Consider the following 19,893-nt stretch of genomic DNA (forward strand, 5'->3'; position numbering starts at 1 on the left):
GTTGTGGTTTATGGTTTTTCTGATTTCCATTTCCAATGCGAACGGGAATTACTCCTATGGCCATTTCGTTTTAAAACCTTTCTTAAATGTATACATACTCTAATGTATATTCAAAAATGCACACGATTTTGTCTTGTATCATGCTTAAGATAAGAATGGATAGATAACTATAGCATAACTACATTATATGCCGACTATAATTACTTCAGATTTTTGCAAACTACATACTTTCGACAGTGGTACAAAAAATTGCACGAGCTGTAACTCCACATCTAGCTCAGAGAGCATGGGAATTGCTCGCAATTACTAACAGAATTCCCAACACGAGTGTCGACACATATTGCCAACTGTTTCCAGCTGTACCTACCTACTATACGCAATCACGAATAATTAATTAGATACTAACGCATGCTATTGTTGGATCACATTGCGTTGGATTTAATTACAGATTTTCAAAACATTGCAAAAAATTAAAAATGGTACTGATATTGCTTCATGATCAAACCTAACTGTTGGTGTTAAAGATTTGCAAGAATAAGTTTGTTTTGCTTGCACTATTAGAGGAAACTGGAACTATATTGTTATACTTTTTATTCATACATAGCTTTACGCCTGTCTCTTATGGGGGTAGGCAAAGACAATATCTCTGCAACTTATAGCTACTGAAACTAGCACTCGCAGTTACTGAAATTGTTTCGGATATGTACCACTTCTGAAGACGTTACAAAGTTTAATTATCAGTAAGTAGTTTTATAGAAATAAACTTTTGACAATGGTGTACCCCACAAACGAAACGGGTCAAAATTGGATCTCTCGCAGTGGTCGACGTCGGTAGTCACTGCCAGAGATAGAACTTATATAGGAATGAAGATTTCGTCATCTCCATCAATCGATCAATGTTACTTTGACCCTGGAGTTATCTCTGTGAGAAGATATACTGAGTCGAGTGGTGCATGGCGTGTCGGTGGAGGTTGGTAAACATAATCAATCATAAGTATTCATAGGCTGGAATCGTTTTCCGTTTCCGAACATGTAATATCTGTGAGGAATGTGGTCGGAACACTTTCACTGTTTCTGAACGCACCTCGTTACGTAACAAATTACGTTTTTTGGCGGCAAGCCGTCTGTGAGCGTAGCTGCAGGTGGACAAAAACTGTGGATAATGCCAAAGTAGCGGCTAAAGCGATTAATTTCATCACTTGCAATAAATATCAATACAATTTATCGTGAGAACATGGTTTACATAACTTGTGTCTACTCTGCTGTTGTGTTATAACTAAGTTTATTAGAAGTTATTAATGTTAATTCAGAAAAAATGAGAGCAACACATAACACAGAGCTTTTAGTTTTCAAACTATTTTTAGTGTCAGTCAATGCAATTCAAATAGCTAATCAATAAACTGCATTAATTTACGTTTACAAAACGTGCTACAAGAAGAAGTAGGCCTCGTCTTAGAGTTAAAGTCGTAATTAATGAAAATAAAAGAAATGAATCAAATAGCTTTTTGCAGCTCTTGACACCAAATTCGCAAAGCGACTCTCATCGCTTTTTTATACGTGGCCTGCGGTGGCCTCCATCCGTCGATCGTGACATAACGGTTATGTGATCTTACGTCACATTCCGCGCACTGTTCGATATTCGAAGCTTTATTTACTCTATGATTTCTCTACTTTTTTTTAAGTCTAAGCAACAAGTAGGTTACACAGAGAGTACCCGGATTTATGGTAAGTAAGTTTAAGCAGATTTTTATGTAACATATCATTATCATTATTAAAGTAGATTAATGATACCGTGCTCGAATTACTTGCGGTTCGGTTCGTTTTCTTTTGTTATGCAAAAAGTTGGAAAATTGACCACCGACGTTATCTTGATGAAATTAGATTTACATTACATGTGTAGTCGAGAAACTGTGACTTTTACTTTTAATGTTGGTATGAAATAAGAAGATAATAAAACGGAGATTTGTTTAACACTGGAATGTTTGGGAAGTAGTAAGAGTTGCAAATTCCGTCACACAATATCTGCTCTATATACATACATATATCTGGGAAATTATGCGTGCACTTTCGTGTAAGTAAAAATTTGCGGAATTCTTCGAGGTGCGATGTCACAATCTAAAAGCGAGCGACACTCGGTTAATTTGAATAAATTCCTTGACAATTTCTACTCTAGTTTGTTTGTGATGCGCGGTGCAAGGCTGCATATTAGCAAAACGGTCGTGTTTTGTTGCGGCGCAGATTACGTGAGGTAGGGACGGACGGACGGACGGACGGCGAAAGAGAAAGTGTTCACGTAATGCATGTTAATGTAACCGGTGTTAATGTTTTGACACGTGGCTTAGCGGCGCACGCTCAGCTATTGATCACTTCGCGTTTGTTTTTTGTAATAAAACTTAGATTTTAGGAAGTTTACAACAACAGTGTCCATTATAAATGCTTTTCAGTTATTACGCGAGTCTTGTGTAGATGGCGGTATTAATCATACTTACTGAATAACAAAAATAATGGCCAAAACTTAGTTGAAATGCAATTTTGAATATCTTTTGAAGGAATAACTTGGGTAACTTCTGTGAACACTTGCTTGGATAGTGAATGGCATATACAAACAATTATAACCAAACATCGCGAATGCATGATAATTCTAACTAATATTATTAAAGCGAAAGTGTGTTCGTTTGTTTTTACTTCGCTTTGCTACAACAGAGTATTATTTTTGGGGCCGAGGATAGACTTAGGAGACTGGAGAGTGATTGGCCAGTATTGGCAACTTTTGCCAAATATAACTGCTACTTTGGCAATGTAAACACACAAACACACATTGTATGTACCTATAATGTAGTTATCAAGTAATCGTCCATTATCAAACGTTAACATACAAGATGGGTATCACCGCATCATCGCTTTCTCTGCAGCCTCGGTTTCTAATAGGATCCACTCACTCGTGTCCTTATGTAATGCAGTCAGGTGACACTGTACCAGGGCACGTAGTAGATGGCAGCAGGTCAACCTATACCCACCAGCCTCATTTCTTTATAAACTTTATTGTTTTGTTATAAAGTCGAAAGTTTATTGAACTAAGTCAACGCGTTGATGTCTTTACTATGTACTAAATGCTTTGCTTGGCTAGTGGAGAGTCGTGTAAATTGTTTTGATTTCAATGATGTGGGTTATCATTTTAATTAAGTTTGATCACTAAAACTATTTATATATTTTAAATTCTACGTAATTCACAAGTTTTATGTACTGTGTAGGTAGTCTATTCAATAGTTATTTGTGCTAAACTCACGACTCCTTATTGGCATTTATAAACCTCATCAGTAAAGGGCCTCGCACAAAGGTTTTGAGTGAATATCGTGACTTGTGCAAGATCCTCCTTTGTTGCTACATCCCACGCTCACTGCTGCACTGTGTTGTACATAGATAGGTAAATGTAGTTAATTGTAATAAAGTGCTACTTACAGCTTTAATAGCGACTCCATCTTCTTTTCCATCGCGAACAGTGAGTCCGAAGGCTGCGACGTGAGCACCTTGCAGAACGTGAACTTGGCGCACTGGGAGTCTCTCCAGTCAGTCTGCTTCACCAGGTCCATGGCGGCGGACGTCAGCGACGACGAGCTCGACGCTCCGTCCAAATGCTGCAAGTCATCAGGCAAGTCCTCATTCAGAGATCGCTTGACCACATGTTTCCGCTTCACTCTCCTGAGGCGCACGCCTTGGTAACTGGGTTCTTGGTAGAAATTTAACACATCACGCTTCGAGCGAGTGGCCTCACCGTCGGGTGACATGACCACGTACACGTTCTCGCTCGGCATCTTGTAGTTGTCGTCGTAAACCTTCTGACTGCTCAGTATTTGTCTGTCGATGTCGTACGGAGAGCCGAACGAGCGCTTGTGTTCCTTCTCGATCTCATCTTGTATATCTTCTTCGCTCAAGCCAGCGCTGCGCATTAAGTTCACGTCTAGAAGTCTACCCACTGCCACTGCTCCGAGGCCCAGCGCTGCTCCTCCTGCCATCAAGCCGATAGCTGGTAACATGGCGGGGGCGCCTGAAGCTGCTGCCACAACCCCTATCTTGTCTTGAGCATATCTCTGTGTTTGGATCGAATTTGATGGATACAAACCCAAGTTTGATGAAATTTTTTGAGTAGCCTCTACGATAGGATCGAACACAGGCTGCGCTACTTTAGCAATGGGGTCCATGATAGGCTTGGTGAGTTGTTGGACCGTCTGGCTGGCGCTGTTGAATGTGTCCTTCATGGAGTCGGTGAACCTCTTCCACAGGGAGGGCTCAGGCACTCGCTTGATGTACGCGTAGTTGTTGTACGGGTACCGGGCGCCGTGGTGCGGGTAGCTGTGCTCGTAGTACGAGAACTTGTTGTACTCGTCCTCGTAGTACTTGTTGGCGTTGTTCGACGTCTGCGAGCGTTGCTGGCCGTAGCCGTTCACGGGTTCCATCGGGTACGGGTGAGCACTTTTCGGTACGTTGTTCGAGTAGTATTTCACTTTTCGTTCTTTATTGTCGTAGTTTTCCAAGTTGTCGCGCGTTGCTTTCGCCGGCTGTACTCCGAGCTCGGGGTGAGCGTACTGCAGGACAGGATTCCTTACACTTTCGTCGAAACCTGGTCGAGCATTCTTAGGTGTGTACAGAGCGGAGTTGGGGAAGTTGACTTCGCCAGGGTGTTGCAACATGCGCCTCTGGATGTGGCTCTCAGCGAACTCCATGTCTCCATTGTGAGACCTCGAGCTGCGGCCGCTGAAGTAATCACGCTTCGATTCCTGCTCGTTAATTTGTTTGATGTACTCGATGAGTTTTGAGTTTGCTACTTTCGAATTATCAGCTTTGGTGAAAGGACCGTAGCCGGATTTGAGATAATAATTGTCTTTTTTCTGTTTGTATGAGTACGTCGGGTTGTCACTCGTCAAGTATGGCCCACTTTCAGGTGCATCGTATTTCAGGTTGTCGAATTTGGTGAACGGTCCATCTTTGGGCTCGAAGTTGTCTTCTTTTGTGAAAGGTCCAAAACTTTGCGCAGGGTCTGCGGCCGCCACGTCCGGGTACACGTCAGCTTCTGGGATCGCTTTCGGTGGTGTGTAGCCTTCAGGGTAAGGAAGCAGTTCTCCGTTCACAACTCTCGCGTTGCGCCAGGTCTTTTTGTCAGATTCATCGTCAGGCATTCTCACACCTTGGATCTCTGGTATGCCGTCGTCTCCGAGAGTTAGAATAGACCTGCCACGCTTATTGTTGTATTTTTCAATTGCCTTCTTTATGTACATTGGTTCGGAGTTTATTACGACAGGGTCTGGTACTTTGTAAGACTTTCCTTCTCCCTCAGAAACCTTCGTGCTCACTACTTCGATATATACCGGGTTTCTGTCGTTCTTGATGACTGGGTTGTGTGGGTCAAACTTGTAGCTTTTGATGGGTCCGCCGTAGTCAAAGAGGCTGGTTGAAGTGATGTACACCTTCTTGTTTTCTGTCTTCTTTTCGTTATCGTAGGTGGGATAGTAGTTTAACGTTTCTGGATCAGCCTCTGGTTTCTTTCCATCTTCTTGGATCACAGATTCAGGGTATACTGATACTGGGGACCAGTTTCCGTATTCAGCTTTGACATCGCTCAATTCTTCGGGATTTTTATTGCGGTTGAGGTAATAGTCGTAGCCGGCGAGATCGCTGTTGACTCCACCCATGAAATTTAATTTTCTTTGGTCTCTTGACTCTGTTTTATTTTTGTTTTCTTCAGTAGCGTTGAAGTTTGACACAGTAGTCCTGAGGGAGGCTGTAGTGGGTGTGGGAGTTGTGCTGCTGGCGTAAGTAGTGGACTTGTCCTTCTTCTTGACGATCAGCTGCGTGACGTGTCCCGCTTTCGTTCTGACATTGAGTGTTTGTGTATCTAGAGGGTTGAGACTCCTGGAGACTTTCAGTTCTGTCCTCGTGGTCCGCGAGGGTAGTATTGTGGTTCGGATTGTCTTCGTGGTCGTTGTGTTCTGTTCTGCGACCTCTGCGAGGGCGGCGCAGAAGAGCCACAGTATGGCGCCTGTCCGTATCACGGGAATCATCTGCAACAAGCAATGAGGAAGTCGTTAGTCTTGTTACGTCGTCGGCAGTAAAAATGGTTTGTGGAATAAGTTATCACCTAATTAAAGTTATATATTATACGTTTAATTAACGTTCTATAAGCCTCATATTTTCAAGTGAAAGTGAATAATTTATATTTCTACGTATAATTTGTTTGAATACTCTTTACGGTAGCTGGTTTCTTTATTTATACTTCCTTTAAGTTGTGCTTAAGTATTCGTAACTTCTTGGTTCTAAAATACGATGCACTGTGAAGAAATTGGGACTTGGCCAAGTATTTGTGAGTACCAATGGATGCAATAAGTTTACTTATTCATGTATCGTATGGTGAGCGTGCGGTGGTGACGTCACGTGTCGATCATGATATCGTATCGATTTCTTTAATATATCGAGTGAAGGTAAAAGTGCTGCAGTGGAAGCTTTTACTGCGAGTGCGAGTACCAATCACGAAAACTGTAGAAAATGCGATGATCATGTGGCTAGTGAAATCATGGTACACGAGTATTACGCACAGACACTAAACATTACGGATGGTTGTAGAAAGTAAGTAAGTATGGAAGAAATGTATCGGTGCGAAGTTGTTTTCTAACAGTCACGTTGTTGGATGATGTTGAAGTCATTGCTTCGGGATGCCGCACCACTGCACAATGTTTAAAAAAACTCATTTGTTACTTTAGATCGACTTGTGAGATACAAACCGCATGCTCTCGTAGCATTATTGCTAGACATCTTATTTATTATATTCTCGTATAATATATAAGCTAGAAGAAGAAGAAGATATGAACCTAGGTAAAGCAAAAAAGCTTCATGTTTTACGCTTTTCCCTGACTCATTATAACTAACTTTGATTGAGTAATCGGACTTCTTCAGTGTAGATCATGTTCGTAAAACTCATTTGCAATAACTAAACGCGAGTAAATGCCACGGACCCAGACCCAAGTCAAGATAGGAATTTTATCATTATCGAACGAATCCCTAATAACCTGCTAATGTTTTATAGGATTTGACCCCTATTAATGTGTAAAGTGATGTAATAACAAAGCCGTGTCTATGAATACTAAACAAAGTAGCGTGTCAATATAAAATGATACTTCATTAGATGTCACAGTCGTGCGCCGGCATCGAATTAGTTGCCTGTCGCGGTATTGTTCGACTAAAGTATGGACGGGGAAGTATTGCTTTCAGGTTGATGCACATTTTGTAATTAGTCGCTAATACATCGGCTTAATTGGATGGAACATTAGCTGCGTTTTTCTAATTCAATAAAACATTTTGGGAGTCGTAAATATGTTATATGTTTTTAATATTGTATATTAAACTTTCGTGAAACTTATTAAATTAACTATTATGATTGTTTACCGGACAATTTGTCTACGAAACTATTCGAGTTCCTCGTCAAACGATTACGTAATAAATAGTTACCTATGCATATCTTTAGAGTTACTATAACAGTTAAATATTTGACACTTTAATTTATTTTATTAACAAATCTGCATATAAATCAACTACCTACTTAATGTTCAGTAGAATATACTGCAAGTCGCGTCCTGAATAGTATTATTTTAAAGTGAACCTGCTGTGACCATTTACGTGTAGTGACGTGACATGTTCTGCAAGCTTTCCATCGATTGATCGGTAAAGTATTACGCATCGATTATTCGTAATCGCATTGATTCGGTAAAAAGTCTGATTAGTGGGCTATTAGTGGTGAAACTCGTACATATGTGAGCTGTGATTATGTTTAGTCACCTGCGGAAGTTGGCTCGTCCGTCCGATGCAGTGGAGCGATAGCAGACGATCGCATTAAGTATATGCACGTCACATCACTAGCCTTTTGTAAAAGAATGATGCGATTCATCTTATGTAATTGAATTTCATATTTGAAAATGCTGTATTTGTACGTAATGTAATAAAATGGAGAGAGCAATGACGTTGGAATAGCAATAATAATTTTAGATTGCAAGGAAAAAATATCTAGATTTGTGTATGTACGTACGCTGGCAGTGGTCAACTAAGATCGGTGCCATCAAAGGGTCAGCCTACTTCTTGTTACCGGCGGTCGGTGAAAACTAGGATACAGAGCTACCTACATGGAGAGATGATGTTCCTAAGCAAAGCGATTACGTTTTTGCATCATGTTTACCTACGTACATTGTACAAGTATGTGGAGTATCCACCGATGTCCGTACATTCATTAACTGCTCGCTAATTGAAGGTTTCCATTAAGAACAAGTACCTGGTAAATATGAAAACCCTGAACACACAACTGTCCTTTTATAGACATATGAAATTGTAAAGAAAAATAAATATAACGGAGGTCAGCTTTGTTTTAACTTCACGCAAATTTGACCGTGATGGAAGGCCAATTAATATGATGAAATAAAAGTAATTCATAAAGTAAAATAAACATTGCATTAAAATAGGTGTATGTTTACTTAGTTCCATATATTATAAACAGTGTTCATAGTTCTAGCCGTCGCATCTGAACACACGGCGAAGGTAACCGCGAGGTTAGCGCGAGGTTTAGTCCGACTACAATTAACTCCGCTCTGTTAACCGCGGTATCTGTTTGTACATCTGTGTAATTATATGTTATATGTTAGTGTTCGGATCGCTTTGTGCACTAATTACCTCGTTAGATAGCTTTTTATTGTAATTTGTTTGGCTTAGGCGCGCCGTGCGGTGATAACGTAAATAGGTGCGAAATGTGGGTTTCCTGTGTGTTACCATGAAAGGCATGGTTGTAGCCATGTTGGTGCAATACTGTTGAAACTATTTGTAGGTAGATATTGCCTATTGTTTCATCTAATTGCCAAACAAACAAAAACACCTACGTTTAGATAAACGCTTTTAATGAATTGTCTGCCTTGGAATACCTTTGCATTAATTTGTATTTATCTAAGCATATTTTGTTTCTCTTTCTTAATTTTGTTTCTTATGAAGTATTTATAAGGCTTTCTGAGTTATTTCCTCTTCCTTTCATACTTCATTTTTAATAAATAATTCAGTATTGTTAATAAAACCCGACACTAAACTAACCTAGGTAGCCTATGGTAGACTATGCACTTTGTCCTACGACAAGCCATGTTATCTTTGTATAGTATTATCAATAGTTATATGTCTAGGAACAGTCACGAAGCGTATCTTTATGTGGTTAGCACTCACGTTTGGTTGTAAAGCTGAACATAATGAGCGCTGTAACCACATCAGTCACATCAGTCGTGGGTGCCGCGACCTGCGCCTGACCTTACGTAACGTGGCAACTTGAATGACTATAATGTTTTGTTTATAAATGTCGATGCAGATTTTAAGATAATTCATGCACGGTGTGTGCACAGTTTTGTGGTTTATAATATAATGATGATGTGTCTCTGCTACCCCTTGAAACGAACGTGATGGAGGACCGATTATATTAAATAAGACCTACGTCTATATATAAAAACAAAAAATAAAAATAACTACTAACAAAAAAATGTACAGACTTTTCCAACTACATACTTCAACAATATCAACTCTAGTATCTAGTATCTCCTCATGCCAAGTTCAGTGTGACGGCTGTGCGCCGGCGCAGTGGTGTGATATCATATACCTATCTACCCACTGCACACTTAATTTTAATTTCTCCACCGATGACGACGCAGTCACTGGGTTTCAGGAACTGGAGCGTTCAGTGAAAACGCACCGACAGACACTCGCCTACACACACACACACATCGAGCGACTTGCGCGTGCGCGTCATCCACAACACGATGATCTGATGTATTAACGCCTAGTTTATCATTTAGTTTTCTTATAAATAAATTCTAGAAATTACTAACATAAAACATTTTGTGTAACTAGGAAAACATAACTGATTAAATGAAAGTTTTGATGTGTTCATCTAATCACCGCAGCCGTTAAAAGTTGGCAGAACAATGGCCAGTCAATACATCATTTTCTTTATAGCGTAAACTATAAATAAACTACACTTGCGCCTCTAGCGACAGCAAAATGCTTCAGTAGTTGTACAAAAATACGATTATAAATTAGAAAAGGGTAGTAAATCTTCAAGAATATTATCATATTGACTGTCAACCATGCTGCTGTTCCGTCTTACAGACGGACACGGGTATAGTATGCTTAGTGGCTGGGTTATATAAAACTAAACTTAAAGTTCTAATTCAATTTCCAAAACACGTTATACAAAGCACTTTTATTATTATCTAGATGTCCATTTAAGGGTTTTGTCACGTCGCTACCGCAACGTGTTACTGTGGCAATAAAGACGGCCGCTTCAATTTTCTCTTGTAACGTTACGTTTGAATGGAGATGGACGTATTAAACACGTGGTTTTAAGATTTATTTGTTGAAATTGAGTGATTAGCTATTTAATGTGTTTTAATTACAAATTAAGTAAATATTTCAAGCTATAAGATGGGTGATTTTATGGATAACTCCTCAAAATGGATAAATAATAATTAAATATCCGTTTTTGCTCAAGTAATTATTATAAAAAATGGAAAGAAACGGATAAATAAATCGAGTACATAAAGCAACAGAATATCCTCACCTAACAAACGTTTTCCTGCAGTGAGTCCTATTAGTTATAGGTAATGTACTCATGATATAATGTATTACTTGATGTATTATGATAGCTAAACTATTATCGGAACTGGGTCACAAGTAACAGCGTTTTGTTTCACACCGTCGCGGTGTCGCGGTGTCGCCCGCGCGATGTTTCCGTACGATTGTGAGTCGGAAAAGCCTCGGTTCACACGGGGCGATGTCTAGAAACTCCGACCTATATTCTAGTGTGTTATTAAATTTTCCTCCTTTGTGTGACGATGTCTTTGACCTCATTTTACTCGAGTGGATTTCTTTTGTGTTTTTGTTCGAGTGTTGAGTAAGTCATCGATCTGTGGTAATGGTTGGAGTAGGTACGTGTTGGGAACAGTTGTGATTACATCGCTTTGTGAAACAATGCGGCTGTGTACTGTACTTGTGTTGCGTATTGATTAGGTGACAGGTGACAGTCACAATGACATGTTTCACTTGTCTTCTTTTATGGGCTTTTTTTTACAAACTACAGCAATGTATGTGTTGTAGTTTCGTAACAATTTGTTTTTAAGACAAATGTACTTAAACCGATACTTCATTCAATTTATAATAACTGATAGTCACAGTCAAAGCATTTTAAATTAGGCACTTTTGAAACGTCAAATTGAATTGTACGTCAGTATGTCTGTCAGTGAAGATAGGTGTTATGGGCTAGTTTATTAGTTTATATTAATTTGTTAAATGACATATCACATGGTGCAGAAGTTTACTACTTTATTATATGGTTGTACGTAATTAACGAGCACCGACAGCACAGGTCGACTAGTCAGTAAGTAAATCACATTGACCCCGACACTTAGACTTCCTAAACCCTATAAGCACAAGTTACTACACTCAACTGCCTAGAAGTGAGTATAGCGTGGTGTACTCTCGATTTCTAGGGCTGCGCGGATTTCACTTTCCATGGGTGCCGGCCACGGGGGTCAACGGCCGCACCCTGCTCATCCAATGTATACAGACTCTGTACAAGGCTGCAGAATACAGAAGGTTCACTCTACATGGTGGATAATTGTTTAATTCTTAGTTGTATCTATTAAGTGAAGATTTTCTTTTTGTATGTTATGTTTTTTTATTGACTTACTACTATTTGTATTGTAAACTGAATTTCAGCCACTGCGCAGTGTCAGACTATACTGAAAAGTTTTGCTATCTTTTTTAGAACTATTTATTATATACTGGAAATAATGACAAATATTGGTATAATGTTAGGTACTAAGATTTCTAGAGAGGCTAGTAAAGTACCTAAGAACCTCTTTAAGTGGTTACTTTAGTAAGACTTCTTAACTCTCTTACTTGGTAAGTTAGCGAGCAGACGATCATTAGCTCCGTACATTAGCTAATTTAAATGAACTGATGAACAGATAGGCCGCGTTTTGTTTTGTTAATGTAAGACCGTGTAGCGAGTACTTTTAATTAGGCTTTACATTTCATGAACGAGATAATGGCTGAGTACCTTGGTAGCGTGGAGTTTTATAATAGCAATACGTTTTATTTACTTAGAACATAAAATGTATATTGTATGACTATGAACTATTACAGCATGAAACCTAGTGCCATGTTAATGAGTTCAATGACCCACATTTTTCTTAATATTTGACATAACAAGCGAGTTTCCTTTCAAAAGTATTACCATAAGAAATCAGAAAGTCTAATGACACAATGCAAATAGACAAGTGTTGTAAGTACACATGTGTGTGTGTGTGTGTAAACAAACAAGTGAGTAATCAATCAGTGTCGCGGCGGTGCGCGCGCGCCGGTTGTAGCGCATGCGCAGTGCCAGCAGGTGCCATTGTACCGGCAGCGTCCACAGACTGTATCTAAGCGAAAAGCGTGACTCTGCTTTTTCAACGGCTTTGATGAAGTAATTCAATTACATTTTTTTTAGATTCAGCAGGTTCGATTCCCAGTTGTGTCATTTGTTCTTTGGAAATGTAAATAAAATAATTAAAAGCAGAACGCGCTTAAATGTTTTTGTTTCACTCCCCGCCACCCCCCAGGTTGCACAAGCAATCAATTTGATAGAGCAATTACTTAAATGCGTTTTCAAGTTTCGCAGAGCGGAACGGAAGCGGCCATACAATATCCGCGAACTAATTACCATAAAACTACATCGCTACTGCACGCCGCCGACATCGGCCTCGACTCGCGCGGCACACACTTAATTAATGAATCGATTACGCATGACATGTGACTCGATTAACACTTGACCAACTTTATAAATAATCAGCCTCCAAAAACGGAAGTATTATGACAACATACTCGGGCGCAAGCCTTATTACGAAACAGTCAAGGAAACCGAATCAAAATCCAAATAAGAAAGCATCGCATTCCAATATAATTACAAAATCGATCGACGTGTTTGCTTTGGGCGCCAGTGAAAGCAATTGCGTCATGTACTGTTACGCTGATTGGCCGCCGCTACGCACGAGAGCGCCCGATCGTTCACGAAGTCCCCCGAATGCTCACGACACTACACGAACTTGCCCGAGCAACGGTTCCCACGTTTGAAAATTGCGCGACTGGTAATTAGCAATTAGGCTGTAAATAGTTTTTTGAATTCGACATAAAAGTCGCTGTGTCGCGTAATTCTTAACAAATGGTGAGAATTGAGGCGGTTTGATGGCGCCGTCCATCATTTTCGCACGCTAAAATATGTACTAAAGTGGAACAATTTGATGGGTTCAGTAATAAAATGTGATTACTTTCATCTAAGTCAACATTCGTTCTGATGAAGCGATAAAAGTAATCTTCGCAGATGTTTTGGTGATTACATTACTTAACGTAGAATATTTTAACTGTTTTATGTCCACAGAGATTTGTTTATTTTTATTTGATTGGTCGGTTTATTTTAGCAAAATAATTGGCTATTGGTTGTTTTTTTATTTATAGGACCACTATACAACTACCGTACGCGATTAAGATTAAACTTATTTAACCTCAGCGTTAAACAATTTTGCAACATTTGCTAAAACAAGGGCAATTTTTGATTAGGATATTTCAATGTTTTGAAACCTCGACTGGCTTATCCCTCATAACTTTAGGCATGTCCTTCTTTCCTTACGACTACAGCAGTGGGTGAAAGCAGTTGCCATAGTGTATTATTAAACGATTCCCATGGTTCACGGTCTGTTTAGAAATTATGTTAATATGATATTATCTGAGCTTCGAAATCTGCGTCGCGGAGTCTATGTCGGTCTGTTCTGGTTGGTGTGGTGCGATACTCAAGTATTGTCTTTTTTATATATCTTTCTTTGGCCTTGATAAATTATGTATTCTTTTAGTAAAAATTGTCGTTGAAAAAGTATTGTCGAAGGTCTCTCAATCGAATTAAGAAAACATATATTTTTGGCACGTTTTTTCAAAGAATAGAAACCGATTTACTTTTTCTTACTTCAAATCTATTGATTTAAATATTGCCGAATACAATATAAAGAGCCCATTATTCCTACAAAAGATTAGTAGAAATAAATTGTAAGTTAATTCGAGTCGAGTCGTTGTCTCATTACAGTTAGATAGCAGATTAATATCAGAAAATTTCAATTCCAAAAATTCCAACAAAGAGTCGAAACCTGATACTTTGAACAAATCAAATAAGCTATAAATAACTAACTAACGAAACAGTAAATTTTATTTATGTTTGTAAAAAACCAATGAATGACAACAAGGTCGTTAACCAAAACAGACCGCCTAAACACTATCATCAAAACCCGTAGTATGTAACTAGAACACTGTTTGGACTCAAAAACTCGCAACACATAATTAACTTTCCGTTTCAATCGTTCAAAGCATGCTTTACGATTTTGTTTTGACCTATTTACAAGTTTACTGCGGTTTTTATTATGGTTATGTATTGGAGTTTAGTTATGCTTTGCTATGAGCTACGACTCATTATTGACTGATTTATTCACGGTGTGAATAAAATTATGAACATAATTTATTATGAATTCTCTCGTAAAAACAATAATATATTTGAGACACTTTAGGATTATTTCGAAAAACTAGGTGATCAATATTTTTTGCTCGGAAACGTAAAATAAAGAGACATTTAACGTAACTTAGTTAAATAAAAATACTGCTATCGAAGTTAATATAATAAATTATTTTTTAAATATCAAAACGTAATTTCCCGGTCAGTTGTTTCATGTAACGTGCTGAAATATTAATCGATTAATCAAACCTGAGTAATGTATTTACATTGTTATTTGAATAAAAAATAATCACTTATTAGAAACCTAGAATGATTTATTATTACGAGTATTGAATTTGTCTTTTACAATTTTGGTCATGCAAGGAAAATCTTGTTTCTAACTAATAAGTACTTGCTGTATTTTATCTACCCTTACTCAAATCTTGATCGTACAACACAGAGTGCTAGCTATCCTTTGAAACAACTTTTCGTCAGTTAGTTGTCCCATATAAAATGAGGTTGCCACACACCGACCTTGAGTTTGACTGGTGTGTTACCAGACTTAGAATCCCAGAATTTTTCAAACGAGTTACAAACCCAATTTCCCCTGCTTGGCAGTGTAGTCTCGTGACCACTTGACGAGGCGACCAGTACTAAAGCTTAATAAAAGTAAATATTGCATTATCTATAATTTTCCAGACAGTGAAGTGAAATGCAGAGCATGCTTGTAACGAGCAGGTGCACTGGTGTCTGGTGAAGCGGCACCGCGGGCCGCAACTAGTGCGTGACAGTTTTCGTCTTACTTTCAATGGTTCCACATAATTGGACATCGCACTTTTTCTTATTATACTTTAGTTTTATCGGATAAATATTAATTTTATATTATGTTGAAGGATGTTCTCATCGTTCTAAATGGAATCTATAAGGTATATAGTTAGGACTTGCATCTCACTACTTTTGCGGATTTTTGATGAGTTCTTGGTCTGTAATTACGTGCATTTAATTATAATGATATTATCGCAAGTCTTAATTGGGTTAATGGTTCAGTGTAGGTAGTTTTATTGTACTTGTTTTTTATATTCGAAGAGTTGCTAACAAATTTAGGCTCGAGAAGCTGACAATTAGATTAGAACTTAGTGGCAAAGCTATTGGAGAATATTGTCCAGTGGTGTCCACCACTGGTACCAAATTTATTATAAAAATTAGGGCATAGTAGGATGTTAGGCAGAGATTTCCAGGCAAATTATTAAACGAATAAGTAGCTAACAGTCGAACAAAAACCTCAAATACCTTTTTATTTTCCAAAAGTCGTAATTACCTTTTAATTGCCTTAATCCGATTAGCACGTATCTAATCGTTTATTTACAAAAATAAATACCTTATTCATACATCAGTCAACTTACATAATATGTAAATAAATAATACAAAAAAATATATTAAAAAACAATTTGCAAAACAAAATATCGCGCGGTGTCAATGGCACAGTGGTGTGACGTAAGGTTTTCACACGAGAATCGACTTCATTACACAACACTCTGACTATTAGACCCGGGCTTTTTGTTGCGCTTTGTTTTCTTCTTACTATTGCTCACTATTGCTTAGTATTGCTTACTCCTAGTACCTCTATATTGCTTAACACCCATCGCATGGTTCAGCTAATTAATCACCAGTAGTGTGACCGATCTCGGGCCGTTTCCCATTAGTCTGTTGATTCATTGTGGGCAATTTGTTGCTTAGAAAGTCGTCAATGGATGTAATGTTACATCTATTGAATAAATATTTTGTAACTAGCTGATGCCCGCAGCTTGCGTGGATTACGGACTCTATTACTTCATTTTCTAAAATAAAAGTAGCCTAAGTTACTGCTTAGTACATTAGCTACCTGCCAATAAAAGTCCCAATAAAATAGGTTCAGCCATTTCAGAGATTAGCCAGAACAAACAGACAAAAATTGTAAAACAAATATTTTGGTTTATGTATCGTATGTATATTCACATGCATGTAGTATCAATAACACGCATCATTTCCAGTAATACAAACAGATACTCCTTTATTTAGTCAGTATCCATCAGTGCTAAGCTTTGTGTACCAATGAATATTATAAGTGGATACCAAACGCATCTACAGCAACGTAGCATAGCATATATCTGATAGAAAAGCATCCTTTAAGCTTGTGTTTGCTACGAAAGGGAGATATGTTCTATTTTTTAAACAACTAACTGTGACTCTTCAGAAGTCACAGCGAAAGAAAGAACAAAGCTAAAGCATTGCAATATACAGTTTTGTGTTGCACAAGGACACAGAACTTACATGACCTAATTTCGTGTGCAAATGTCCCCCGTGTCTAGAATGGATAATGTGTTCAATATTTCACGTCTGTCTGTGCCAAACGTTCAGTGTATTGCAATAGATGTGTGTACAACTATTTCCTAATGGGATGAGTGGTTGAATGTTCAATCGTTGATTATGTTATGTGCAGTATACACGGTGTAACAAAAAGGAGGTATACATATCAAGTGTACGGTTTCTAGATAACAGTGATAACAAACTATACGGGAAGGGTTTTTTCAACTTATGTTTTCATGGAACGAAGTTATGAATTTTTCCAATACATAACATTCCAGAAACCGAACATCACAATTTCGTAATATTAGCAAGTGACCCCTGTAGTGTTGTGATACGTTTGTTTTTTTTTTTACTTATTTTGAGCTGTAACTTTGCGTAGAGATTCTATTCAACCTGTATTCTTCAGTGCTTCTTGATGTACATATATGGGTATTTTGTTACACGCTGTATAGTGTCGGTATGTGGGACAGTCTCCAGGTCAATGCTGACGACGCGCCGCCCGCATGCGTGCGCACTTATCGATTCATTTTCCTTGTAACGATGACTAACTTGTTGTTATTTGTCAAACGTTTTATAATAATTACTTTGGTTCAATTTCATGTAGTAAGGGTTTAGTCATGATTGAATGCTTTTTATGGATGAAAGAAGTAGATATAAAGTATGGCGTCCAATTTTGGGCAAGTTTTAGACCTGAATTGTAATATATTTATGCCTGGTGCAACACCGATCGTCATGTTACAATTAAGAATTAATACATAAAAAAATATGTTATGCGTATGGTCATTAAGCCTTACTGCCGAACTCAGAGACATTTATTGATTACTTAAACTATTCCTTAGTAACATTTTTGTTCCGAAAACAATTGCTAAGGACTTGGTTAACTAACCATTTAAGTACGGCAGTGTGTACCAAATATCAGATTGATCTGTCGTCAGGAAGGGGGTAAAATTTCAATTACTAAAGACCCAAACAAACAATCGAGGCAAGCTAAATAAAACCATTTAACAATAAAAACAAAACTTAAATTTGTTCGTCAATAAGATTGAAATAGTCATTTAGCTCGACAGTCAAGTTAGCGACCACTTAATTATAATTAAGTCTAAACAAAGTTAGTCTTTATGCAATCCAAGTTGTAACAATACGTGAAGCGACTGCATCTCGCGACTGCATCTCGCGATTTGCATCAATTCTCAGCGAGGTCGTCCGCATCATTATTTGTGACTAACTAAGCACATTTATAACTTTCTTTACAATTAAGTAAACACTCATACTGCATTCAGAGACATTTAATGATAACTTAAACTAGTCCTTAGTAACCAATTTTGTATAGAAAACGATTGCTAAGGGATGGTTTTAATAACCATTAAATGACTCTGAGTGTGGCAGATATACTTAAAGTTTACGGGTTTAATCTCTAGTTCAGTACATTGTAATTAATTGGTTAATTACTGATATTAATTAAAGCTTCTTTACTAGAGTTGCGGTTGTTTTTGTCTAGTGTAGCCAGTAATGTGTGGGTCAGGTCTTTATGAAGTTGTTCCGTTTACTTCATGATTTGTTATTTATAATGTTTAATTATTTAATGTGTAGCGAATGTACGAGTTTCGAAAATACATGCGAGCCGGACTTAATGGCTCAAATGGAATAGTGTCAGCTGTTGCGGGTTCGATTCTTGCTCGTGTAATTTGTTATTTTTATTCACTTTACGTTTTGATAATGTTGATATTGAAATTTGAAGATTTTCTTTGAAACCTTCAGAATATTTTGATCTGATATATATTTGGGATTTAAGTTTTTGGCTACATGTGCAAGAGAGTCCAAACATTACATAATGGGGTGTACAGCAGTGTAGCATACTCACATTGCGCAGTGTCCCGTCGCGTAGAAAGTGAAAATATCAGCGCCGCAAGCGCATGCTCCGCCTGCACTCACTTTCCTTACACTCTCACTCGGATCCCAAGCTCACACTTACTGTATATTATTCAATGATTTAATAAATCCAAATATTACTTGGACAGCACTTTGTACGCAGTGTTTAGGTTCAATGGTGTGGAGTACGCGTGTGTGTGCGGGTGTCGGCAGTCCGTGCCGGCGCGTCAGGTGCGACTGTCGGACGCGGTGAGAGCTGCGCGCTGCTGCGCCGGCGCACCTCGGGTTGTGTAACTCTCCACCGGCGACGGTGGGATGGTGTGAAGATTTTGACAATTTTTTTGAACATTCCATTCGATGTGAATCTAGGTCTCGTTACATCATATCGGTTTTGAGTATTTTCTCTTCATATAGTCAATTTATTTATTCAAACTGTTAAACGTTTTATATCTGTATTGATGGATGCTTTACTAATAATCTAAAATTTATTTACGAATCTGTCTCTTCTTCAGTAATTTATGGCTGTTACAAAACTGAAACAATGCTGTATACGGAGCGAACAAAACACTCGTGTTACACAATGGCTACAAAATCAAAATAACACTAAAACTTGTCACTGCTGTAGTCTGAACATTTCCTGAACAAAGCTTCGTGTAGCGCATGACGCAACGGCCGGACGCGGCAATTACCGGAGAAAACTCGTCCGGACCGGACAGGCTCGCGTGTGCCGGACACGAGCCGGACACACGGCTCCGATGTGTAACAGGTGGCGTGATACTACACCTGTAGGGGGAAGGTGGGCTGCGTTTTTGGGGCGCTGCGGCGGTGTTAGGTGTCATGGTGTCGCCTCGCCGGCAGACTCATGGGGCCCGGGCCGAGGCGCCGGACCGTCTCTGAACACAAACCTTCATATGGGGTAATGTGTGACGTCATTGTCAATGAAATGGTAGACCAACGCAACAAAAGCTGGTCTCGTAGATCGTCACAATAGTCAATGCAGTATTGCTGAAATAAGTCTTAAATACTAATGTTGACATTCAGTTTCGCTCGTTGAAAGTATGAGTTTGAAACAGATTGAGACATAACATGTACATCTCACG

At 38.5% G+C, this 19,893-nt stretch overlaps 1 protein-coding gene across 1 annotated transcript in view; it reads right to left on the reverse strand.

Moving 5' to 3' along the window:
• The window catches only part of LOC118267577 (uncharacterized), a 21,461-nt gene extending 2,418 nt beyond the window's left edge, over nucleotides 1-19,043 (reverse strand). Inside the window, exons 1-2 of the mRNA XM_050694174.1 lie at nucleotides 18,786-19,043; nucleotides 3,460-6,056 (exon numbers count right to left, since the gene is read on the reverse strand). Coding sequence (XP_050550131.1) covers nucleotides 3,460-6,056 — 2,597 coding nt within the window. The 5' untranslated portion in view covers nucleotides 18,786-19,043. The remainder of the gene's footprint in view (nucleotides 1-3,459; nucleotides 6,057-18,785) is intronic.
• Nucleotides 19,044-19,893: the final 850 nt, after the last annotated feature.

This window comes from Spodoptera frugiperda, chromosome 6 (genome assembly GCF_023101765.2).
Source record: "Spodoptera frugiperda isolate SF20-4 chromosome 6, AGI-APGP_CSIRO_Sfru_2.0, whole genome shotgun sequence".
Classification (NCBI taxonomy): Eukaryota; Metazoa; Arthropoda; class Insecta; order Lepidoptera; family Noctuidae; genus Spodoptera; species Spodoptera frugiperda.